This window comes from Amphibalanus amphitrite, unplaced genomic scaffold (assembly GCF_019059575.1).
Source record: "Amphibalanus amphitrite isolate SeventyFive unplaced genomic scaffold, NRLGWU_Aamphi_draft 000599F_arrow, whole genome shotgun sequence".
Classification (NCBI taxonomy): Eukaryota; Metazoa; Arthropoda; class Thecostraca; order Balanomorpha; family Balanidae; genus Amphibalanus; species Amphibalanus amphitrite.
The window spans coordinates 273,606-300,907 of record NW_024882093.1 but is presented as its reverse complement, the minus strand read 5'-3'; the positions used below and the strand labels follow the sequence as shown (position 1 = coordinate 300,907).

General features: G+C 45.7%; 1 protein-coding gene across 2 annotated transcripts in view; it reads left to right on the top strand.

Annotated features, from left to right (window-relative positions):
* LOC122394561 (monocarboxylate transporter 10-like) overlaps positions 1 to 27,302 on the top strand; it is a 58,457-nt gene that overhangs the window by 20,823 nt on the left and 10,332 nt on the right. For both annotated transcript variants that reach the window (XM_043391528.1, XM_043391527.1), the window contains one exon: positions 21,905 to 22,090. In XM_043391528.1, coding sequence (XP_043247463.1) covers positions 21,905 to 22,090 — 186 coding nt within the window. The remainder of the gene's footprint in view (positions 1 to 21,904; positions 22,091 to 27,302) is intronic.

The window sequence follows — 27,302 nt, the reverse complement described above, 5'->3', positions numbered from 1 at the left end:
TGTACCTGATAGTAGAAAAAGTGCATTACCTGTGTTGCTGAAATGGTGCGCATTTGATGCAGCATATGTAGTTGATTTTGCCTCTTCTAACTGGGTCATTTGTCTTTTAAGCGCAATTTTGTTGATAGGCAGGCTGCATGTTTTGCCTTCGGCTTTCCACTTACTTACTTCCTCGGCGGCAGCTTCGTGGACGAACGGGACCCGAAGCACCGCGCCCATGTCGTCTCAGCAACCCCCGTCCTGCTGGTGTCCGCCAGCATTCTCCTGGAGATGGTCCCACACACCAGCTGACACGCCAGACTTCCAGTCGCTCCTGAGCGGCGAGAGCTTCGCGCCCATCCTCGCTCCAACCCTCTTCCATGCATCCTTTCGACCTCTGTGCTTCCGTGGCTTTCGAGTTGATTGACCTCTCTGTGGCTTTGCATGAGCAGGTGTCTGACGTCAGAAGCTGATAGAGTGATTCGACTAATCATTCCAATATTTCGGCATTTTTAACATTCTATCTGTTTAACATTTATATGCTAATTTATTTCATTCATTACAATTATTTCCATTCATGAATGGCTGATACAAGCGCCGCGGCCTAGCTCAATTCGTTTTTATGCGCATTGCTGCCCAACGTTCAAGCCTCAAAGAATTGGCATAAAAAGATGACGTGCTTGAAGTCTGAATAGGTACACAGAGGTGCTTCCATTATGGCTACATTTGTCTCCTGTTTGCGTTTGTCGCATCCATCTTGGTCGAGTCATCGTGGTTAGGCGTAGCAGCTGACGAATGACGCGTATAAGACACAAAGGCGTTTGTACCTACTCCTGCGCTTTTTTTGCCCGAGCGTCTTGCAGAAGACGTGTAGCATCAATCTATAGAAAGATATTCTGCTGAGTACCTATTCGACTTTTCTCAAGTCGGTTTTCAATTAATTCTTGTTTGATTGATGATGAAAATGATCAGAAGAAAAGAAATAAGTATAAACAAGTATTCAAATCTATTTATAGTATTGTTTATCCGGACACGAACTATTTTTTTTTTCAATACACCTTTAGTAAAAGTTAAAAGTAATCATCCCATAAAGCATTAGCAGCTCGGCTGATATCTAATGTGTTAATAATGAATACAAACTATGCATTCTGGTATAACTCCCTCCCCATCTGTTGTGCGTTTCCGAGATGTTCACGCACCGGGAGGTTTGACAGGTCAGCATTTAGATCTGTCTCGAGTCACCCCATCACAACGCGCTCCTTGTGTGAGACCATTTGTCCTTTTTGGACCGGCCCCTGTGGTTTCCGAGACGGCATAGATAGCCATCAAAACCTGTGACATCAGCACATTTCCATGTTTGGCCGCGCACGCATTCCCTTTCACCAAAAGCTCACCCGGCACGTCAGCCCTCATTCATCAGTACGGTTTTTCATCTCTCCCGTTTCACCACCACTACGGTATATGCATTTCTCCCATTTCGCGCCGTCTGACCGGGGCATTGTTCGGTGCGGGGCGGCACTTCCTCTCTGGGGAGGGCGATCGGTCTCGTGGCGTCCCGACAGACAGTCGGCGTCACAGCAGACGCCCAATAAATTAATCGCCGTCCCTCTAAGGGTCTGATTGGTATCTTTCTTCGGGCGGCGATCAGCCGAGCGGCGCGGCGGTAGGCGATCGTGGCGCACCAGGAGTGGGCGGCGCCCCACCGCGCCACTATCGTCGCCCCACCGCGTCACCATCGTCGCCCCACCGCGCCACCATTGCCGCGCCGCTGACCAGTCAGCGCCACAATTGTCACATACGGCGTCCGTGACTGGCTGGTTCTCCGTCACGGCACACTGCCTATTGTGACTGCCTCTGTTTAGCCTACCTGTCCCCGAGACGTGAACATTGAACAACTGTTGATTTTACCTATTTACGGGGAGCTATTTGTCTTTGGTGTTGTCAGCTTCGGTAATGAGGTACAACTAGTTCTATTTACTGTTAGATTACTAGTGGTAGGGCGGTGCATGATGATGCAAGATGTTTGTGTCATAGAAGCGTTGATGTTTGAACTGATTTTCAAACAACCTGGACGGTTTCTTTTATCATTAGCATCTAGCCATATACCGTTACCGTGATCTATAACGCGGTCGCAAAAATTAGTTGTTCGCCAAAGATTGCCCTTTTGATTGGAATCACCTTGCCATTATCTTCACCTAGAACCACAGTCTCAAAGGTGCTTAACGTCAATCTCTATCTTGTCTTTGGCAGCCCGCTAGTCCAGTGCTCACTGCTGTCACGTTGTACTTTTTTGGGGGCAGCCAATCAGCAGAGGTCTCTGCGGCGTCAGGCTTCCACGGTCACTGGTGGCCACCCAGGTGTGATTAGTCCTTTCATGTGTCTCTGACGGCAACATATTGCATCAGGTAGCTGACTCGAGCGAGCCCGATGCTGAGTGAGTGCGAGTTGCACAGCTGCGAAGTCTCGGTAACACACAATGTTAGCAAAACATTTTTTTTTATAAATATGTTCATGGTTTCAAATGGGACAATGATTTTCAGTGAATTGAATTTGAATATACGTTTGTTTTAAGTGCAGCATTTTGGAAAAATCACAGAGAGACAGAGAGAAAGAGAGAGAGAGAGAGAGAGAGAGAGAGAGAGAGAGAGAGAGAGAGAGAGAGAGAGAGAGAGAGAGAGAGAGAGAGAGAGAGAGAGAGAGAGAGAGAGAGAGAGAGAGAGAGGAGAGAGAGAGAGAGAGAGAGATTCAATGAGTCGCCAAGATTGTTTGCGCTAACGCATCGAGGATGGCCCTTCAGTCTGAGAAGTATCCCCTTTCGTCGCGTCACCAGCCCTATTATTCCATGATGCCTGCTTACCCATGCGTAAGCCACCGCTTAACGTATTTGGGTTATCTCAGCTATCCCAGAAGCGTATGAAACTAAATGTGCGTTATGCGAAAGAAGTTGCAGCCAATCTCCAATAATAATTGTAGTTCCAATGCGAAATCTCTACAAATGTTCCATGCTCATGAAGGTATCTGAAGAAAGAATTAGAGTGGTGAGTTCTTATTCGCTCATAGCAGTGCTACCACTCCCGCTTCAATGTCCCCATTCTCATCAAAATTGTGTGCATTGTGAAATGGGAGTGCTGATGCTTTGTAATCCAATTCTAGCAATCCCTACACCAATGCCATTCATCGCGACCTGGCTTCTCTAACGCCGATATGAAGAGGTAGCCACAATCTCACCTAATGCCACAATTAATTTATCAACTTGCTGGTATATAATTTGCGCTGATGTGACTATAATGACGATCGGCACGCCAGCCGCAACAGCAACAGCATATGCAACCCTTGTTGAACGCGTCCTTGGATGCAGCATGCCGCCCATCGGAGAGCCTGCTTCAATCTCCCTGGTAATTTAAATTGTCTCGTAATTATAGTCAGCGAAAATTATGGCGAAGAATGTGTCGGTGTGCCAAACAATTTACATTCGATAAAAATCAGGTCAGGTTTAACAACATGTGGCGAACAGGCGGGACTGGCCAGCGGCTGCCGGGGTGGGGCAGATCGTGACGAATTGGAGAAGCTGAATCAGCTAGACGACATGTTACCAAATACCAATATATACGAGTATTGGCTACTTGCATTGTCACACGTCTGTTTGCTTTTATAACATTTTTTCTCGATTCCTGATTCACCTCATTCACTTACGAAAAAATTCTATCTTTTCCAAATTCCATTCACGAGAAGTTCGGGTACTTTGACACTAGGCGCGAGATATGCATCATTGCCTTTGGGCTTTAGAATGGTAGCCGATCCATGACCTTTACAAGCTCCGAAGCACCGATAGACTGGCTGCCGATCCCATAAATCATTGGTTCGTAGCTACTCGGCGTGACGACATAAGATCCTGGTCAGATTGTGTCGTGGCTGCCCCAGCCAAATAACGAAAGAATTTCCATCTGTCCCTCTTCGGTCACGTTTAAATGTACATACAGTTTTTCGGTAAAAATACAACACTTTGGAAACCAGGGCCGCATATGAGAAATATGAAAAAATAGATTGATGGTTGTTTCACTTGACTTTAATCATTTAAACCTTAAACCATTGCTTCTCACTGTGCAGCATGCAATATGCCTTGTGATCGTGTTTACAACAGTTGAATTATTTTAAATTTTAAAATATTAATTTAAACCAGGCATTGTCAGAAAGTGGGCATCTATCATAGCGTGATCGCTTCTTTAGATACTGCTCGACTAAGCCCTTGAGGTCACATATAAAATACAATCGATTTGTCAAGTTCTTACTGCATTTTCCAGTCATCACTCAATAGTCAGTTACTCGTTATTTACGGCCCATTCCCATTCGCACTTTACGCGTGACCCTAGGTCCAAACATCATTTGTCACTGACCCCAGCTCAATTTGTCTCTCGGCTCCGACACGACTAATCTGACTAATTGTCAGCTCATGGGTTGCGCGTTTTACACGCCTTCATCCCGTGAAATTCGTACTCATGGTTTCTTGGTCCATTTATTAGCGTGAGAAAGCGACTTGACCGATAAGTGAAGGACAACGTGCGAATAAGAAAGGGAATAGGAGAGTTGCCCTATGTGAGATCATTTAAACACATGACAGGCTTTCCATTCATTTCCATTCATCCCTAATCAATGGATGCAAAGTGTATGTGCGCTACATAAGTCTGGCTCAGCTTCATGACAAACGAACTGGTGACAATGATAACTGATAACATACGCCAGGTTTCTTTTCATTTGTTCTTTTAACCCGCGCCCCGTTGGGCTCTGCCGAGCAACGCGCCCGGTTGGGGGGGGGGGGGCCATTTTGCCCCCCCCCCTAAGATCTCGAGAACCACGCAACATAGCGACAAGCGGTAAACGGCGTTGGATAGCCCCAACGGGGAACTACCTTGTGACCCAATTTTATTGACCTAGGTCAAACCGATGACGTCACAGGTCAGGTCAAAGGTCCAATTTTCACCGTTTACAGGCACTTCAAGAAATGCGTTGTAAAATCGAGTAAAATGCATTTCATTGAAAATCATCGATGGGGAAATGTTCTTCAAACACATATTTTGCTATTTGAGGTCACTGATACCAGGTCAGGTCACAGAGGTCAGGTCACGGGGGGGTCACAATATGAAAGTGTCGTGTGATACATGTTTTATGGTCCATTTTACATGACAAATGCGATTATATGGGTCAGGCAGCCTTTGGGGCCAGCTTAGACCACGTTTTGGTCAAGGTCAGGTCAAGGTCAGGTCAAGGTCAGGTCAAGGTCAGGTCAAGGTCAGGTCAAATTAGGTCAAATTTCAAAGTTAATATTTTTGCATAAAATGGGTATCGAATCGATGCAGCTCGTCACGGGGAGTTCAATGGTGGTCTTTGTTTTGCCGTACGTGGTCTAGAATTGCTAAAAATTGAGTTCAAAAATTTGACGTCATCATTTTTGAACAGTTTTTTCGCTATAACTTGGCCAAAAAACGAGATATCAATCTGAAATTTGGTATGTATATAGAAGAGCGCTGGGACTATCACATATATTCCGGTTTTTTTCGAAATTCGGAAAATTTCTGGATTTTTTCAAAGTTTTTCTTAAAAAAATCAATTTTTTGAATTTTTTTTTGGTCAAAAACCGAAAATTTTGAAAATCCGAGATAGCAGTTTTGTAGCGCCGCTTTTTGTCTACTACACCATATAAAGAACTTTGAAATTGCTTGATAACTGTAGATTTGGTGAGCGTTTCAAGATTGCATGTTTTTTGCTCATTTTTGCTCGAACATGACCTCAGTTTGACCTCAATAACTCCTGACCTAAGGTGACCTAAGACTTGAAATTTGGTGTGAAGGTGTCAAATTGATGCCCGGGAAGGTACTGAAAATTTGGCGGCGCTGCGCGCCGCTGTTTTCTTGCTATTCAGGAAAAACCACAGGGGGGGCCAAAATGCCCCCCCCCCCCAACGGGGCGAGGGTTAACATGTGAGTAATCAGTAAGCGTAATGGTATACTTGTTGCTGGTTGCCCACACATTACCGAATATCGTTACTTCATAATCAGGGTGACTCCAGTTCTCGTCGATTCCAACCACCTATGTATGCGATTCTGTTCTACCACTGCGCTGGATAGACGCAAAGGCTATTGATTTTGCATTAGCATCGAGTAAATATTTAGCGATTGTGAGCCATTTTAGTCGCCGAACACAAAACATCGTTGGTGTTCACCAGGAGATAAAAACGTCACCACTGTTTGTTTGATTTTCGGCGCGGCTGATAAACGCCATCTCCAGTGTGCGAGCAGCCTTTCATCTTGTACTAATGACTGCGGCGCAAAACGCAAACACATACAAACACCGGAAACTGGGGTCCCGCGCCACCCCCACCCGATCCCGCCGGAAGTGCGAGTAAGGCTGCGAAAGCCCACACATCCGACGTGACATGCTATTTCGGCGAGTCTACATTGGAGCGCGCTAGACCCGGGCGAGTGGCCGTGTCCGAAATTACCGGCTCGCTCGCCGACGCAGCGCCCTCCAGTGAGGGATTGCCGCCCAGAATTCCAAACATCTCCATACGCGACAGAGACAAGACAGATGGTTTGATTGGCGCGACGTAATTAATGGCTAATTGGCGTTTGGTGGCGCCTCGGCGACCGCTCAGTCACGGGAGATAATGCACCGCTCAGAGCGCGCCGCGTCCTGACTCCATTAGTCAGGGTTCGGCAAAGTTACCGCACGACAAGGTGGTATGGGGTAAAAACTGAGCTCGGAGCTCCATTAACATTCTGGCGGACCGGGGAAACCGCGCAGTGGGTCAGGACGGGCAAACAGATCGGTCCGTGGACAGGCGCGCAGTCATGGGCTGGTCCGGGACCGGGGACCAGCGCTCTGGTGTTCCCGACAGAATGGAAATCGAGGTCCCGCGCGTGAAAGGTGTGGCTGGAGAACATACTGCGATCGTGTATTTGTCTGAGATCAATTAGCTGATGTCCTGAAACCTTTTGAAGGCCGTGTTTTGTGATCGGTCAGGTAACGATAATGAACCTAATCTCCATCCATCTTTTTTTTTTTTGAATTTTGCATCCCGGTTGCACTAAGGCATACCGGGGAGGGGAAGCTAATAGCCTCCATCCATCTATATCACATACCGAAATGAGCTCCATTATAAAACGTGATTAATGTATCGCATGGCAAATGCTGAGCGGGGGTGCAAGCTGCTGTCTGAACTCTGAAGAGTCAATCCATTTTTTTCCATTGACTTCTTAGGAATTTTATTAGAAATTTGAGGCTTTTATAAACCAAAAAAGCACACCAGTTACAACTTTTATGGCAAATTGAACGTGATGTGACATACCAAAATACCAAACACCGTTACATACGACCACCATCCCTAGCTAAACACCTACCCCTCCGCCTCCATCCCTTCACCATCCCTCCCTCGGTCACGCCACTCCATAACAGATTTGTCACTGAGAGCCGCCTGTTCGGTCGTAACGAGCACCCCAGTGTCTCCGAGCAGCGTCCCCGGTTTCTTACACCGCTCACAATACCAGCGCGCGCGCCAGTGAGATTGACAGTGAACGTGCCGGCTGTGGTCGGCCCGGCCTGGACCGGCGACTACCATTACCTGGCAAAAACCGGCACGGTGCCGGCCGACCCGCGTACCAGCGGGCTCTCACAGGGGGGGGGGGGGGGACGCAAAAACCCGTTGTCACCCAGTAGAGGTTTAATGGCGCCGCTACACACCTGGTGGGTCGATTGAATGCCGACGGTCGGCGGTGGTGTAGTTGGGAATGTGGTATCGTATGGGTAGGGAAAGGAATGAATTGGAAACTTCGCTGTGCACGTGTGAGCGTGAGAGGGGTGGGCGCAATATCTCCAGTTTAAAAAAAATTATTGTTTGTTGTTATTTGGCTCGTATAATTAGCCTTTAAACAGTTTTAGTTGACCAAAATAAAAATAACAGCTGATTAACCCGCGCCCTGGTGGGGTCTGTTTATAACGCGACCTGGTGGGGGGGGCTATTTTTTGCCCCCCCCCCCTCATATCTCCGAAACTACTGGACGGATCCGCAAAATTCAAACGACGTTCGATAGCCCTGTCAAATTTGTCGAAGGAAACCAAATTTTATTGACCTCGGGGTCACCGATGACGTCACAGGTCAGGTCAAAGATAAAATGTTTCACCGCTCACGGGGCTTCTAGGGAAAGCGCTATAACACCGAGTAAAACGCATTTTGTCGAAAATCAGCGATAAGACGTCAGTTGTCTAGTACATATGTTGCTATTAGAGGTCACTGGTCATACCAGTTCAGGTCACAGGTCAGGTCACCAAAGGTCACCAAGGGTCACCACATGAACCCAACTTTACTAAGGTTGTGCGATGCGTGTTTTATGGCCAGTTTTTCATTTCCAACCCAATGGTGTTGGTTATAAGACCATCAGGCACGGTTTAGGTCACTTTCTGGTGAAGGTCAGGTCAAGGTCAGGTCAAAAAAGGTCAAATTTCAAAGTTGATATTTTTGCATAAAATGGGTATCGATTCGATGCAGCTCGTCACGGGGAGTCTAATGGTGGTCTTTGTTTTGCACTACGAGGTCTAGAATTGCTAAAAATTGAGTTTGAAAATTTGACGTCATCAATTTTGAACAGTTTTTTCGCTATAACTTCGCCAAAAAAAGAGGTATCAATCTAAAATTTGGTATGTGGATGGAAGGCGGTAAGGACTATCACATATATTCCGGTTTTTGCGAAATTCAAAAAACTTTTTGGATTTTTTGACTATTATATCCCAAAAATCTATTTTTTGATTTTTGGGGGTCAAAATAAAAACAAATCAAAAATCCGAGATAACAGTTTTGTAGCCCTGTCAATTCTACAGCTTTTATGTCCTAAACATTTTTCTGTATTTGCAAAGCTATAGGCCTGACAGCTCTTCGCGCGAAACCCTTTTTTGGGTCGAAAACGGCAGAACATGACGTCACTCTGACGTCATTTCCGGCCAACCTATCATAGCTTTTGGAAAAAATTTTGGTCACAATGTGTAAAATTGATTTCCGGGAGGGTACTGAAAGTTTGGTGACGATCGGCGCAGCGGTTCTGGAGATATATCGAAAAGTCTGGAGGGGGGGGGGGGCAAAAAATAGCCCCCCCCCCCACCAGGTCGCGGGTTAAAGGACGCTTTTGATCAAAATGTTTTGAAATTAAATCAATGATGATAAATTTCACTGTAAGGTTTACCGTTTTCTCGAGCTACTAAATCTTCACCCTCTTCTGAGATTTTAAGTGCCCAATGCTCATTTTTTCTCTCAAACACTACTTAATTCGCGTCCCTGCCGTCGACCATCTATTCCTTTCAATTTGACTCCACCGTCTATTCCTCTCATTCTCTAACCCGTCCCTCTCCCTCCCTCCCTCCCCCTCTCTCTCTCTCTCTCTCCCACCCGTCCCTCTTCCTCCCATCAATTCTCCCCTCACAGGTTTTATATTCCGCGCACGTTCCGGCCGGCTCATGACCATTGGAACTATTTTACATTTTGTCTGAGTCCCAGCCGCGTACAACGCTTGTGGCCGCAGAATTCATAAATAACAGAAAATTCACATCTAAAACTGTGTAGCATTGTTTCTCGGACGTTCTTCGCTTGCCACCCAATGACTGCTCTTAGTTGTCTATGGCTTTTGGAATGTCCTTGTGAATGATAACGGACAATCGACACTTTTCGTGCTAGATGTTGTGCACCGCATTTTGACTGTATGGCACAGAAGTGATCAGCAGTAAACACTAACTAAGCAGGTTTCATTCTGACTAGCTGCTCGTGCAAGGCTAGCCTAATGAAACCCAGGAGTCATGGGACTAAACAACACCATCCTTAGGCTGCAGTAAACTGAAATTTATTGAGCTAGCCCCGTATTTCCAAGCACTAACACTGTTCAAACCTGGAAGTAGGTTTATTCAATACCAGAGCGACGGCCATATCCAGTGAGCACGTCTTACAGACGACCCGTTAATTCTGGCCGCACGCGGCTCTGACCGCCCCTCGGTAGCCGATTGACTAGGGAGAGACCGCCGCCGCCTGGCAGATAGCAATTAGCTGGTTTTTGTGTTGTGTTCGGACCGGGCCGAGCCCATGTCTTGGCGATAATGTCTGGTATTAGTTCGACCACCCTACCGCAACTGAGAAGTTAACTCAACGAGATAACTGAACAAGTGATTGCGTGGGGATGTGGACAAGATTGAGAGCGCACTTTGGTAAAGCGTGTAATTTGGGCGGAGAGGCTAGAGAATGCATGGAAGAAGTGAGATGACTGGAATTTGTCGGCGTTTGTTTGGGCTGATCCGAGCGAAAAGGGAACAAACATTCAGCAACTAGCTGTGTCCAAGTCCGCTCTTCCTGTCTCGCATCATTGCAATTTGCATTGTCTGATTTTTGTCAGATGATGTTGCGCTCGTGTGCTAAGAAAAACGGCATGATAATGCATGACGCCCATAGCCATGAGCAGTGAGCAGGGAGCAGTGAGCATGACTGCAGGTGACGGATGGGTTGAGCTTCGTGTGTTATCATGTTATTTTTAGTGATTGAAAATAAAATCATTGACTATGCTGGCGGATCCAAGAAGGTGATGCATCATGCAGGGGGAGGGGGCATTTTCGCTAAGAAGGTTCTCAAATTTAAGAAAATTCGGATTTCGCTTCCTTGTGTCTCGCTGTGCAGAATAAATCGGATCGGACACTGTGGGAGGGGCAAATGTCCCAAATATCCCTCCTTGGATTCACCAGCTCATCGATCCCTTCTTACCTTCTAGAACATGAAATTTAATGCAGAAGTTGTACATCTCAACATGGTCACTGAAGTCTGAAATGGAGACCGAACTGATGAGTCAGTTATTCAAAAAATATGTTTATTTTTTCGAAACTTGCTAAATAGATAGAGAGAGGGACATGCGTCGAATTCCGTCGAATTTCGTTGCCGCCGACCAATCGGGCCCTCACAGTCACCGCCCTGGTTCCGATGACTGATGGCCGCCCTCGCGCCAGAAAAACGGCGGGAAGTCGCCTGTTTTACCGGCGGGGCGCGCGTGATCGGACGCCCGCTTTGTCGACAGCCCGCGCCAAAAGCTATTTGGGCTGCGTTTGGCGCGCGGTTTTTCACCCCCCGGCGATCATGACCGAGCGCGAGTGAAGCTCCCCTTGCGGCAGGTTTTGCGGTGTTCACTCTGCTGCCCGTGACATCGAAACACTTCTTATGCGTCAAGGCTCATTGGCTTTATTTTTTCGCCGCTAGGTCAGGCCTCGTTGTGGTGTATTTTAGCACCGCCCCATGGTGTTTTTGACCACGCTTTCTAAGTATCTTTTGTAGATCGGTCGACTGCCCGCAGCGTTTCCATGCTGACTTTGGCTCCAAATTACCACCAACTGGGACGCTTGGGTCGGCTGTGAGATGAGGACTCACTCACGACGCATTCTCCTGAGGACTGTTCACTGCACAGTGGGTCTTAGTGCGTTCTGTATTGTTTTTGTTGCTAACATGAATAACCAGTCACCCTCGGAAGACGATAGTCATAAGTAGATGACCCGTAGATGTCCTGGCGCAACGGACTTCGCTCCGCCGATTTCGTCCAGTGGGGAGCAGGACTGGAGGGAGCAAGGGGGCGACCCCTACTGAGCCCCTAACCCATAACCGAGGGGGCGAGCCCCTAACCCCTAAATGAGCCCCTAAGATCCCTAACCAAATCATACAACCTGACCTGACCCTCTGGTTCGCTATATCCGCTGACGTTAGGATGGTTTGATATTTTTTGCCCCATTGCTAACACATGCGTTCTTCGGGGAGAACGGGGGGGGGGAGCAATGTCAGAGAATCATCCACAGCACGCGCAGAGACGAGCTCTGCTGTCAGGAATGATTGTCCCCTGCTGACGCGTCGTTAGACGGTAGTTTGGTAAGGGGAAGGTCCTGCCGCCTGTGGGGACGCACGTTTGTTCAACAAGCAGCTCAGGCGTCCTGATAGGATCGATTTTCTGGACGGTTCGGCGTTTCGTCTCTCTTGCAGTTCTGAACTGATATTTTTAAGATCCCTACGTTGCTTGGGCATTGTGCATATCAATGAAGCGTATTTTATCATTGTGTGCTCTTCCAATAGATGACTCACTCAAACGGGAAAATTTTCCATTTCAGATTCAGATATGACAAGTCAACATTGTCACCCCCTCGGGAGTCACGTTTACTGATGTCAGCGGCACCCAGAAGGTCATTTGTCATAAAATTAATGACCGCGTCTTCACCCCGTGACCCGATGCAGACATCACAAACGACTCGTGACGTCATGCCGTGAGCTGTGACATCATCGTGCGCGTTAATGTGTCAATGCTGACAAAGCCGTTATGGACAAGGATGACAATAATGAAATGTACTCATGAAGCTGTTGAATATCGAAAATGTTTTCAGGGCACAGAACAACAATAAGGCAAAATATGAAGCATTGCTTCAAATTGCTTTTGGAAATTACACACAAACTAACGCTAGGCACAAGAAGTTCATTTTGTATCATGCTCGCAACATAATTAAACGCGTCTTTTTAATTTAATTTACACTCTGCCAGCTCCCTATGGTGGCAGCTGTCATCGTGGAACGCGGCAGCACTGAATCCCATCTCTGAGAAGAATCTGTCGTTATTTATGACAGTCCCATAGGCCATAGCACGGTTGTGTTTGGAACTGATTCCCGATCAGAAACCCATCACTCAGCGGCTAACAGCCGCCTTGTCGCATCTGATAGGCTTTCATTACGTCAGCGGTAATCTGACGAGGCCAATTTATGTTGTGTGCTGCTCATATGGCTGCGATGGATGATCAAGCATATTTACGTCTGGACAACGAGTTGCGGGGAAAAGTGCTGATTTTGTTGCAGTTTTAGGAGCCGGTGATTAGGCTGGATTTTTGGGTTACTTTTTCGTTCCGATTCATGTATTTCATAGTGTTTGGCTTTTGAATATTTTAGTTCTTTCAGATAAATATTACTTGCCTTACAACGTTTGTAAAAACGTTTCATTTTTTTATAAGCCGACGTTCAGAGTCCTAAAAATACATCAGCACTACAATCATTGTAAACAAACAAATGGAGCACCACTTGGCTCTGTTCCAAGGCCATTTTTAGTTTATCTGGTGGTTTTCTTACTCTTGTACGTCGTTTTGTTGGATGTTTTGAATCCCTTAAGATTGACTTATATCATATATAAGAAGCATGTTGACTGAAAACAATCTGAAGTATCCAGGAGGCTGACAGAGGTCCTGACTCCTGAGGCGCACCTCCTGAGCAATATCAATATTGATATCAAGTCAAAGTTGAACAGGTTATGAAATTTTGGTTGATAAACGAAAGTTGATCGGGCTCATATATCAGCAAGAAAAAGTTAAATTAAAAGAGCTTATTGGCCAAAAACAAGCTATAATATTGCAGACCTTGGAGCAATACTGAAGAGCACGCTGAGCAGGATCATGCCAGAAAATGTTGACTGATGAGCGCATATTCATGTATTGGTATGAATATTGAATGATAACTTACAACAGCAAGATAAATTAGTGCTAACTATCAAGTTAGAAATCTAGAATGAATGGACTTGGGCAGTTTTACTATGCAGTATGCTTAGATGCTATGCAGATTGTATAATGTGCATCAGGTACTCTGGCTGGCAAATGAAACATGCGATCATTCCATTGCTACTGGAGGAGAAAGCTTGGATCACTAAATCCACTTTATGTTGATTTTGATGTTAATCATCACTGTATTTCTTGAAAAAGGATTGTAGTAAAATTGTCAATGTGACAATCCATGCAACGATGTGATCATATAATGTGTTCATACTTCATAGTCATTCGTGATAGTGATTATTGGTCCAATATACAATGGCAAAGCTCTCAGCCTCAGCGTTTCTTCCTGTGGATGGCAAGTACTGACTCAGAGCTTAGAAGTATTAGTTTTCATCACAGGGTTGGGATAAAAAGTACTGATGGTAATCTTCCACCAAGGAACTCTACTTTGACATGGTATGAGATGTAGGCACAAGTAGGTAGGTGCTTAGTTCCTATAGTCAGTAGTTGTGTATGTTTAGTCAGGTTAGCTTAGATTAGATTGTTAGTTTTTTTTTTTAATTTGCCAAGTGTCCATAAAAATGTGACCTGAGCAATGAGCATACCTGACTAACCTGACAGCTGACCTAACCTCAATCATCACGTACATATTTGCAGCCTACCCAAGACCTGCATAGCAGTAGCACCCAGTTATAGATAGGTACTCAGTACTCACCCTAACTCAATCTTACCTGCTAACCTTCAACTTGCCAAAAGTTAGCTCACATTGCCAAGCTGCATCCAGGGAAACAGTCAACTGAGGAATTGGCTCATTGGGTGGCTAGTGTGAGTCTGTGCATTTAAAGTGTTTCTTCTCTGAAGCTGCTCAGCACTGCTGTATGTCATGTTAGATGCTCAGAAAATGTGGAAATGATTACTAAGCTACTTAAGTGCTTTGTTAATGCTCGAGACATGAACAAGTACAGATCCTGCAGGGTACAGCTATGAGTTAGGTGCTAGGTGAGTATGTTATGTGAATGTGCTGTTCCCTGTTTGACGATAGTAAGTATACAAACAAGCACAGTGTCAGTTATATTCAATCTCCACATAAACATACAACAAAAATGGCCATATAGCCTAACTCCAAAGTCCGAACACACCACAGATAACTTAAGCCTTTGCAGGCACAAAAATGTTTTGATTAACAGGACAGGTATACAATATATCCTCTGCCCTTGGGGATCTTGCTGCTAAGTTGAGGTACGATGACTGAACTTCAGGATTGATCAACCTTTTCTTAGCCACTGCTTATATACAAGAAAGACCAAATGCTTGTTTGTTTTGATTTACAGGACATGTATACAATATATTATATCCTCTGTCCTTGGGGATCTTGCTGCTAAGTTGAGGTACGATGACTGAACTTCAGGATTGATCAACCTTTTCTTAGCCACTGCTTATGTACGAGAAAGACCAAATGCTTGTTTGTAAACTGCGTTGAAAATTTAATGATCCACCTTCAATACTGACATGAAGGCACAAATGAAATAGTGAACAATATTGATATTGATATACACTGACGCTTTTCGCTTCATATTTTGTAACAAACGCGCTAAAACTGCAATATGACAGCACTATATGCTTCTTGACAAAATAAGAAAGTAGTAAAAAATTAGCCCTGATGGCATTCATTCTTGGTGGAAACGTAATTACAAAATGTTTTGTAGTAATTATTAAATTCCGGCCGAAAACAGTGCACGGTTTAAAAAAGAATCATTCCAATGACGGTCCATTCTTGCGGTCCTGAAATCGCCACTATTTCCGGCCTCTCCAACGCAACTCGTTGTCCAGACGTAAATATGCGATGATCAACGGCTTTGGACGAGTCGTCCGCTGCCCTGGAAACATTGTTTATAACGATATAACGCTGCATGTGTCGCGCCTTCGATTTGTGACGCATTGGATTTATGAGTACATATGCAGTATCGCTGAACTATAAATAGAGCTGAGATTGTTTTTACTGACTCAATGAAACAAAGGTGATTTGTACTCTTGTGCGATGATGCATGTTTTTTATCATTACTCACACATGTGCAATACTTGCAGTGCAAATCTCTCATGCAGCCTTAACCCTCGCCGGCCGAGGGGGGGGCGGGTGCCGCCCCCCCCCCCCCATAGGGTTTTTTCGCGATAGCTCCGAACACGCTGGCGATAGAGAGCTGAAACTTACCATACCTGACCTTTGATCCAAGCCGCATCTTTTGACACCAACCGCATTTTTGGGTCAGGTCAGGTCACTGACCTATGACGTCATAAGTGAACCTCTGCACGGTCTTCAGATGTCGCAACTTCGCAACGCCCTCACTGCCAGAGGAGATGTCACAGGGAAATGAAACTTGCAGGATCTTCTAGTAGGGGAGAGTGGGGCAAAGCGGCCACCCGGGGCAAAGCGGCCATCCATCGTTTTAGCCCTCCACAGCTGGCGTCAGTTCCAATTTATGATTTCCAATTATACTTCTCTTTGCGGTCGTTCGAATGAGCCAGACCGGGGTTTCAGACCCATCGCCATTGTTCTGTGAAACACGGAAAAGCATTTCTTGCCAGGTTACCAATTATGTTTACAATTTTTTAATGTTATTTTAATCCATAACCGTTTGGAATTTTTATAAGCGTTTTTGTCCATGCATTGCGTGGTTATCGTACATGCCTTCTACCAATTTTAATGCTTTTTACCCCATTAATAGCTGAGCTGGAATATTTTTGTCTCGGACGGTATGCGCGGGGCAAAGTGGCCGGGGCAAAGTGGCCAGCCCCCAATTGGTCATAAGTTGTTTCCATCTGGATAAAACATTATTTATATTCAAATGTGTCGTCATGCATTCATCTTGGCCACTTTTCGGTTACATGAGTTACCAAATTATGCAATTAAATGTTTTTCCAACAAAATTATTTCTTTGTTTAGCAATAGGTGGGAAGATAACAAAGTAAACATCCATCTTCCCTTAAACATTGTCACCATCAAATACCCTAGTCGTGCATGAGGCAACTATTCTGTTTCTCATATCGGGACTTGAGAAGTCGCCAGTGGCCGCTTTGCCTCAGGGATGGGGCAAAGTGGCCAATATGCTATAGGTTTAAAGTTTTGTCAATATCTCCCATATGTGAACGCCTTTGGAAATGAAACGCAGTTGGAATAAAAGACAATTTAATAGGGATCACATTGGTATAGAAAGAATCTTTCCAAGTTTAAAAATCAAGCGTCGGCATCGTTAGAAACGTTAGGGTGGCCGCTTTGCCCCACTCTCCCCTATCCATTATGAGTCTCACAACTTGTATATCTCGGATTTTTCCTAAAGGTCATATGAGGTCAGGTCATTTTCGTGACCTCACCATTATAAGTCAATGGGGAAAAATGAAAACTGCTATTCTGGCGCCGGGAACGATCTCCAACTATCTCAAGCACACAGAATCGTGATTTGATGCACTCCTTGCAAGGTCAGATGCGTCACTTTTGCAATGTTGACCTTGCGTGACGTCATTTATGACGTCATCAAGGTCATATTAGTTTTTCGTCAATAACTCTTGATCAAATTGAGCTAGCGAGTCGAGAAAGCCACCAATGGACTCAAGAAGACCTGCCGAATCGAATGATATGCGACATGACCCCTTTCGACCAACTTCGTGACCTGGGGGTGCTGACCTGACCTTGACCTGAGGTCAACATCCCAAGTTGACCTGACCCGGACAAAAAGTATATCATTCGACGCGCCTGAGCGAGGCGAGCACGATGCTGCCAAAATCGCGGCTCTGCGGCCGTTTTTTGCGAAGTTATTCACCAAAAACTGAACCGTACCCTGGGGCACGTGACCTGACCTCAGAGGTCACCGGTTGACCTAGGACCTTAAAATCGGGTACCAATCTCTGCGTCTCGTAATGGCGCACACGCTCGTTTTTTCCGCGACGCGCTAGCTCCACCAGGGGCGAAACGGCGAGGGGGGGGGTCGTACCCGCCCCCCCCCCTCGGCCGGCGCGTATGTAAAAAACCAATAGGTCCGGCGAGGGTTAATTGTAGGGGTGGTACAGTGAGTGTTATTGTAGAAATTGGTTTGGCTGCATTCAATCACCTGCAGTTCTTTAGGATTTTACACTACTGACGCGTATCTAAAACAGTATTTTCCTCATTTTTCCCCTGCAGTATTCAATTCATATTGGCACTACAGCGGCGGCCTTTGTCCTCTACGATGCCTCTTGATAGCGATATCTGAACCCTCAGCAGACACTTTCGAACGACTCCGGCTACCTAAGACCTCACAGTCTGCCGGAACCGACGGTCTTACCGCGGGTCGGCTCCTGCGGTTGCGGTTTGGCCTGTGGGCTAGGGCTGTGGATATAAATGTAACCAGGTGCTGCCCCAGCTGTCGAACAGAGAATGATCTGTGTCGTAGGATGCGAATTTAGTGGGGTATGATTTACAAAATGCATAATGTATGCGAGTCAAAAGGTTTGGTGTTTCTCATCACGCTAACATTGAGGTAAATGTCATCGGAAGTATTCTATCGTGGTCTACCCAAATAATAGTTATAGTTGTTCGTGCTCTCGCATGCAGAATAACTCCTTTCTTCAGCACCCAGGGCTCACAGGTTCCCCACAACATAAACCGAAGTCAATTTACGCCCGTTCTAAAGTCGTCCACTTCTCCGTCCGCTGAACGTTATCAACTTACATATATCCCCACTGCGCATTGTGTCCCCTGTCATCCACCTACTTTACCACTATCCACTATTGTCCACCATTGTCCACCGCTGTCCACCATCGCTATCCACCGTCCACCCTCATCCACTCGTCTACCAGACAGCCCGCTACTCTCTCGGTCCGCACAAGTACCCAGTGAACGGCGGGCAGTGCAGTCGAGACCAGACCTCGCCCGGGGCCGCTCGGCGCCGTAATTAATTGCACTGCCGGCGGCTTGAACGTGCTGCAAAAGGTATTCAAACAATGGCCTCCAGCGCTGCCGCATCACAGGCATCGCTAATTATACCATGTGATGGTCGGCGAAAGCTTTTGTTCCGGCATACGCCGTGAAATTTCATATCTATGCGAGACGGAGGGTTCGAGACCAGTGGTGCGCGAGGATTGCGGTGTTTTTTGATAGTGTGGTAATGAGCTGCATAGCTTGTGCGATACGTGCGGTAGTGCTTGATCTTGGCTTGATCGATTTCACGATGGTTAGGTACGCTTGGTGATCGTTTGTTTCACGCTGGCGATGTGATGCACATGCGGCTCAAATAATTGCACAATCGATGCGGCACCGTTGAAGCTTTGATTGTATCCTCGTCAAGGGGGGTCATCAGCCATGTAACCTTCGACCTCGTGCCTATTGACCAGTCAAGAGAAGGCTAAGCACATCATACAATCAATCATGTCTATAGAATCATGACTGCACAGTCGGCTCGGTCATGGCTTGCGCCCCATCCTAGATGCCTATAAGTCATTGTGAGTCGTGTTCAAGTGCTGTTCGTCACTCACTAATACGATGGCTCGCGATTCGCTGGGTGGTCTATGTATGGTATGATGTTTTCGCTTTATTCCTGTTCAAAAATACACTGCAGAGTGCAGGTGCAAGTGCTTATTGGACATGTGATTGTTGGATAAAGCATGCTACACACACACAGGATCCTATCAGAGCTGAGAGCAGTGATACCTGTCCCCTGGGCCCAACTCTTCCCTTGTCTTTTGCCGAGGGCTACGCACACAGCGCGCGCACTCCCTCGAGACTCCCCCGGACCGGAAGATTAAAAACCTCACCCGGTTCCTTCGCTGGCAAGTTGGCTGATTTGGCGCAGAGTCGAGTCTGATTATTTTCTCCGACGATATCGTCCGCTTTATATGAACTTTGGCTGCCAACTCCGGGTTCGTTTGGTCATTTTTCCACCTCATATATTAGGCACGCGATTTTTGGTGGGTCGCTCCTCAGCTCTGTAATTCCTCCCCGCCCTCTTTCGGTAGATTGTCAGACGCCGTGAAACGAGACTTGAGAGACAGACTCCGTAATGATTACAAGTGGAGCACTTCTGACCTGTAAGACGCCCCCTGGGGTAGGGGTTTTTGTCTATCAGAGATAAAAATGCTGGATTTTACAGCCATGAATGGTGTGCCACGTCTTTGATGACTGTGTCAATTATTTGACGAGAGAGAGAGAGAGAGAGAGAGAGAGAGAGAGAGAGAGAGAGAGAGAGAGAGAGAGAGAGAGAGAGAGAGAGAGAGAGAGAGAGAGAGAGAGAGAGAGAGAGAGAGAGAGAGAGAGAGCGAGAGAGAGAGAGAGAGAGAGAGGAGAGAGAGAGAGAGAGAGAGAGAGAGAGAGAGAGAGAGAGAGAGAGAGAGAGAGAGAGAGAGAGAGAGAGAGAGAAAGAGAGAGAGAGAGAGTTAGATGCACGTTATAGGGCCGCTGGTGCCCTAACAATTTCCATACTGCGCTGCGTTCAATGATGATAAACGGCTGAGCCCGTGGAATATCGCAGATGCCATTGCATTAGAGCTTATCTCGGGATAACGCAGACGCCGAAGATTCACAACGCAGGGAAATGATTTGACCAGTGACCACCAATCCTAAATGTCAGTTGAGGTGCGATAATGCGACATTTTTCCATTTACAACCTCTAACAAATGATATTAGCCTAACAGTGAAACGATGAATAAAACCAAACGATGAATTAATCAAAATTCCCGTATGGGAACGGTAAGTCATTTAGGCCAATATATGATGTATGAGATAATTTTCCGGCTTCACCGTACAGCTTTCACGGATAATAATTAATCACGGCTGTTCAAAGCGGTCGTGATCTCACATATGGCGAGAAACACAGCTGAATATGCGAGAAAATGCCGGTGGGATGTTCGCTTTTCGTCACCGTTGGGGTGGGCTGTGGCCGATGCGTGTTGGGAGGCGATTATCCGGTCTGAACATGGCTTTAGTGATCCGGTCTGAACATGGCTTTAGTGCTGCTCAGGGGCGTAGTGTTGCTGTCGTTAATCAGCGCTGTAAGGCAGGGACTATCGGTGATCAGCCGGGTTGGGTGTAGTTTGTAAGTGATGCAGAGATTATGTGAAATATACCATATACGTGATTTTTAGTTGAGCGACATGCAGCTCTTCTAACTATGGCGATGCATGTTTTTAAGATAAGTATGATTATAAACTGCTGATTACACCCTGAATAAATATTGAAATGCCATGAAACCTGAATAATCTGCTCACGTGAAAGTTGCAGATTTATCCAAATACATGCAATTAATCATTAACGTCAGTTGATTTTCAAGCATAACATATTTCTCGCTTAATAGCTCACACGAAATTGCCAATTTATGTTAGGAATATCATGATAGCATGTGTTTTACCACAATCGTGTTAGTATTAAGTGCCCTTTAATAAGATCCATTTTTATTCATTTCGTCTCTACATAGCTGCTTTGTTCGATATAGCCTTGTACTCCCACTTACGTCGATATGATAAACCCAGGCACGAAGTCTCGTTGGAAAAACTGGAATGTGCTGAAATGTATCAGCATGCTGATGTAGCCCAGCCATGCTAACAAATTTAGGAGAATCTTAAATCTTAGGTTTCCTTAAGAAAAGTTAGATACTTTTGAAACCTTTAGAATATTAAAACCTTTAGAATCTTAAACCTAAAGAATTAGAAGCAATATTAGAAACGTAGACTTTTGTTCTTAAAACGGCTTTGTATGCTCAATGTCAGCCAAATATGTTAGTTCCCTATTGTATGGCCTTGACATTCAAACTAGGGCAATTTAACTTCTATTGCAGTTGCAAACGTTTTACATTGACCAATGATTTACTTATGACTGAATCCATGGTTATTTTTGGTTCAGTAAAGTCAAATGTGAGCATTATTGACGCACCTGGACCAGGACGAGGAATTGGTTTGGTACTTATTGGCTCGGCCAGTGACTGGAAGGTGACTTGTAGGACGACGCGATGCCCGATAAGACTATCAGCCGTAATCCAGCCCTATCTCCGAAGTCCTGTTTTCGCGTTTCTGAAAACAGGGAACGCCAGTAAAATGATATAAGGGGGACGCACGACGAATCGATTCCACAGCAGACAGTAGGCACAACTCGCCATGGCAACATTATTTTGTTGAGTGGCCACAGGCCACCATCAAGTGAACGGGGCACCCAGCCCCCAAACACTGACTGCATTCGGCTTCAGGCTCGCTGCATATAGGATAGCCGATAAAGTTGCCCGTCCAGCCCGGAACAGGGGGTGAGGCGGGAGGAGAATGATTTGACTATCCTGGGGATGGAAACGACGGAACGGTGATGCCCCGCCCTAACCGTCGACCCCCTCCGTTCGCAGGCTGTGTGGGCGCATTCTCCATGGCCCTGTCGCTGGCCGTATCACCGCTCACCATTGCCATCTGTCGGCGGAAGTCGACACGACTAACTGCCGTGCTGGGCGGCCTGGTGGCAGCACTGGGCTGTCTCTTCACCTCGTTCGCGTCTCAGTTTCATCAGTTGTTCTTTTCCTACTGCATTGTGATAGGTGAGTCAGAGAGCACTGTGATAGGTGAGTCAGAGAGCCGAGAGGGTTGGCCACGTCTGGACTCAGGGTCCATTATGATGGCTGTGTGATATTTGACAGTCGTAAATCATCAGAGGTGTTAGCACTCACCGCAGCAGAGGGGCGAGGGCCCGAGCAGGGCATTTCTTCCCATGCCTTCCCTCAGGTTTTTGATGCTGAAGACAGCCCATATCCAGCCCAGCTTCAGCCCAGATTCGGAACACCTCAGATCGAGCTGAAACTTGCACACAATGTAAGCCGTGACATGCCCAATGCACAGCCCAAGTCATTCGGTGGCACTTCCAGCCGTTTGACCTACAGATAACAGAGGTCAGCAAAGGTCACGTGGCCCAAATTCACACAGCAGATTATGACCCTTCCAAGTGGAGCTAGAGCGCTATAAACGGCATAAAATGACTCGCAGGCATCTGATCTTACTTTCCCACTAGCAACTTGACCTCCCGCGGTCATGCGTTGGCTTAAGGTCATTTGCGGGCTATGTCGAAAATACACGTGCACAGCGGTTCTCGAGGATACGGACCGACCGAATTCCACATCAAAGCACACCACCAAAGCCCATGAGACGTAGTAACTTTTCCTCGAAACCGCTTCTCGCCATGTGACCCCGTTTGACTTGGACAGGTCAAAAGGTACGATTCTCCGACAGTCCCTAGATCGCAGCCCGGATTCAAACGCCCGGAGGTCAAACGGGGTCACACATAACTAGAAGCGGTTTCGAGGAAAAGTTACTACGTCTCATGGGCTTGCTTTGGTTTGCTTTGATTTGGAATTCGGTCGATCCTTATACTCGAGAACCGCTGTGCACGTGTATTTTCGACATAGCCCGCAAATGACCTTAGGTCAACGCATGACCGCGGGAGGTCAAATTGCTAGTGGTAAAGTAAGATCAGATGTCTGCGAGTCGTTTGGTGCCGTTATAGCGCTCTAGCTCCACTCGGAAGGGTCATAATCTGCTGTGCAAATTTGGGCCACGTGACCTTTGCTGACCTCTGTAGGTAGGTCAAACGTCTGGGAGTGCCACCGAATGACTCGGACTGTGGATTGGGCATGTCACGGCCTACATTATGTGCCAGTTTCAGCTCGATCTGAGGTGTCCCGAATCCGGGCTGAATCCGGGCTGAATCTGGGCTGAATATGGGCTGACTTGACTGACATGGGTTTTCGCACTATTCCGTCATCTCCATCCTCAAGACAGTCAGATCCTTCTCTTACATACCTACCTCTAACTGTCTGTTCGGGGGTAGGCGGTCAACTTCATCCCACGTGAGTAGCTCCTCAGGAGCAGGCTGACGCGCTGTAGGGTGACCGTTTGCGGGGCTGGGTCACGGGTGCAGTTTGCCCACTGTTAGATGCGGGTCCAACCTCGTCGGCGCGCCAGGATGGCTGCCCATGTACCAATGTCTCCCACTAATTCCTATCATCCTTTCGGCTCTGAACCGTTCTCGTTAGACCGAGAAGACCTATAAAAACAGGTTTTCTCGAATTTAGGGCCTTGTTTTTATTTTACAGGCGATCAGCTTCAGCATCAGCAATTAAATACAAATACAATTACAAATACAGACATGTGTCCTATCCGCATTTTTAGGCTGACTCGGTGTAGGACTTAAATTCGAATGATTTTGACTCAGGCCTTATTTCAGCATTTTCCTGCACAACTGAAAATGCGCTTCCTTTGCATACACTACTCAATCAAACATTTGCATTTTATTTGTGACAAAAAAGATATTTTCACAATTCAACTTAAAATTAGTGACAACTGAGTGGCATTGTTTGGGAAAAACGTGAACTTTTTATTCTAGTAAGGAAATAAACGACTAATTTCAATTAAAAATTCTTAGCAATCAATGAAACAAATCAACTCAGTCTCGAATCCTCACACCTCGTAACCTTTCGATGTCTGCAAACAAGTTGGCGATAGTGTTTGTGAGCTGGAGATGTGACTGTCAGTTTGGGAACCGCAATGTCGAAGTTTTTCTACAGCCCGAATTCTACATGCTATACAATTTTTCTAACCGAAGTAAAGTTTACCATTTTCTAATCAAATTCATGTTTTATCGATTTTGAAGAAAGCTACGGGGGATATTTTTTTTTTAAATTCCACGGATTAGTTCCATTAACCCTCGCCGGACCTATTGGTTTTCTACATACGCGCCGGCCGAGGGGGGTACGACCCCCCCCCCCTCGCCGTTTCGCCCCTGGTGGAGCTAGCGCGTCGCGGAAAAAACGAGCGTGTGCGCCGTTACGAGACGCAGAGATTGGTACCCGATTTTAAGGTCCTAGGTCAACCGGTGACCTCTGAGGTCAGGTCAAGTGCCCCAAGGTACGGTTCAGTTTTTAGTGAATAACTTCGCAAAAAACGGCCGCAGAGCCGCGATTTTGGCAGCATCGTATTTGCCTCGCTCAGGCGCGTCGAATGATATACTTTTTGTTCGGGTCAGGTAAACTTAGGGTGTTGACCTCAGGTCAAGGTCAGGTCAGCACCCCCAGGTCACGAAGTTGGTCGAAAGAGGTCATGTCCCATATCATTCGATTCGGCATAGGTCCTCCATAGGATTCGGCAGGTCTTTCTGAGTCCATTTGTGGCTTTCTTGACTCGCTACCTTAATTTGATCGGGAGTTATTGACGACAAACTAATATGACCTTGATGACGTCATAAATGACGTCACGCAAGGTCAACATTGCAAAAGTGACGCATCTAACCTTGCAAGGAGTGCATCAAATCACGATTCTGTGTGCTTGAGATAGTTGTAGATCGTTCCTGGCGCCAGAATAGCAGTTTTCATTTTTCCCCATTGACTTATAATGGTGAGGTCACGAAAATGACCTGACCTCATATGACCTTTAGGAAAAATCCGAGATATACAGGTTGTGACTGTGAGATTCATAATGGATACTAGATCCTGCAAGTTTCATTTCCCTGTGACATCTTCATTGGCAGTGAGGGCGTTGCGAAGTTGCGACATCTTAAAGGGACCCTCCCACCTTCAAAAAAGTTAATGAATTGGCATAAAAGTGATGTAGCGTGAATCACAAAGAGCGAAAATGAACATCTACCAAATTTTACCGGAAAATATTCACCCGTTTTCGAGATATAAGACTTTTATTTTTGTTTACTTTTAGGGAAATCCGCTGTTTCTATGACGTCACATAAAGGTTTTCTTTACGTCGGCATTTGGAAGCAATAGTTTGGTATCAAAGTGCGACAAATATTGCGCGAATGATGCGTTTATCTTATCAAGGTCAATATATGATGGCCAATAAAGGATTCCAGGACAATTCTTATGGCATTTCTTCGTATCGCAATTCTTTGTCTGCAAATCTTCGTCAGGGCATTTATTCGTACCTATCGCATTACTTTGTCTCGCACCAGGGTATATGAAAATCGGCTCGCATTTCTTCTTCAACGCAAATATATGCAAGAGTAAGCATTGAGGGACAAATAAATACACCGACGAAGATTTGTAGACGAAGAAATGCGGACGAAAAATTGTGCTACGAAGAAATGTCATGCGAGGATTCGTTCGGGTACCATGACATTTATGTGATTTCAAAGTCAAGGTTCACAGCTGATCTGCTAAATCAAGCCAAGAATCCAAACTATCAAAAAACTATAAATATTTGTTTGTCTGTCACAGAGGTCTCAAGCAATATAAGGTTGACATATGTTGGATCAAAAATCTACTGCCACAACTCACATCTCCTGCCTTAGTTTATCATTGTTGTTTTAACTTGCTTTCAAGAGAAACAGAAGCCAGTATCTGATATCACTTCAGATGATTGTTTCAAGATCTGAGTTCAAATGGAAATAAAAGCAAGATCAAGATGAAACAGGGATTATTGCTGTTAAAGTAGTTTGGCCATGATACAACAAGCACATAAATCATTAGCCAAATCAAATACTGGTTGGTTTGTCAAGATGTTTGTTGTCTGTCGTCTGTCGAGCTGCTATGAACACTGAACGCTCTCACTAGAGAGTAGTTTAAGTTGAATGGTAGTGAGCTTTAATTAGACAAAGCAGCTATTCAGTGCTCACATCAAGCCAGGCTAGGAAATGGCATCAACTGTGGTGGGAGGAAGCAGGTTCGGCAGCCCTATGTTGTAAACTTCTGTTATGTCTTGTGTTTGATCAACTGATGTTTTCTGCTCTGTTTTGTGCAGTGATAGTAGCAGGTAACTGCATGCTTGTCAAATTATGTGAATAAACGAATTCATAACATTGCATTTTTCTCTCCATGCAAGGAACAAGTAAGATGTTGTAGAAAATGTAATAGAGGGCTGCATTGCTGATTTTGCACTTTATCAGAGCTTTATTTAGAATTGCTTTCCTGAAAGCTACACACAGGCCACAGTGCTGAAATTCACAATGTCATAGCTTTTGGCAGAAAAAAGAAAAGACTTACCTAGGTAAAATTGGCTGAAAGTATGGCAGAGCAGGTCTCGATGCGTATGCCCATCCGTGTGCTTGCCGAAGCCGAACTGACTGCAACACATTTAACTCTGACCCACCATGGTGGCTGGCATATCCTGAACTTTCACCACTCTAAACAAGACAACTTTCAGCCCTCAGCATTGTATTAAAACACTGTACAAAACACTCAAAATTTGTTTCAGTGCCATCCACGGTCCACGGACAACATCAGTCGCCATTCACCAGGCCAGTAAAAACAGAATAGATAATAGCTTCAAACCCATGTAGTCAGAGTTACTAGGTCTGCACCTCAAAACAAAATCCAGGTGACATTCACCACGCCAGTAAAAAACAGGTACTTAGGTAACGTAACAGCTTCAAATCTGGTAACATGTTGGTCGGACTTTACACTACCATATTTACATGGAATAATATGATACCAAACAATAGTGCAACCATTCTGGACAACAAAAGTGTATGATAAAATTAATTTAGAATACTCTGGCAGCATGATTTACGAGCACAGGCAGGTGTTACCTACCAGCCTTCTCAATGCTCGTAAAACCAACATTGTAGTTTTGATTTTACCTTACATGATAACACACTTGGCTGCAATGGCACATTCAATTTAATACTGTGAAAAGACCAGTTATAACCACTTCACAAGCACAATTGCACCTCATGCCGACATCCTTTTCCAAAGACAGTCAGCAGCGTCTTTCGTCTAAACTGGAAGATAAATCCCCTTTCAACTGTTAACATCA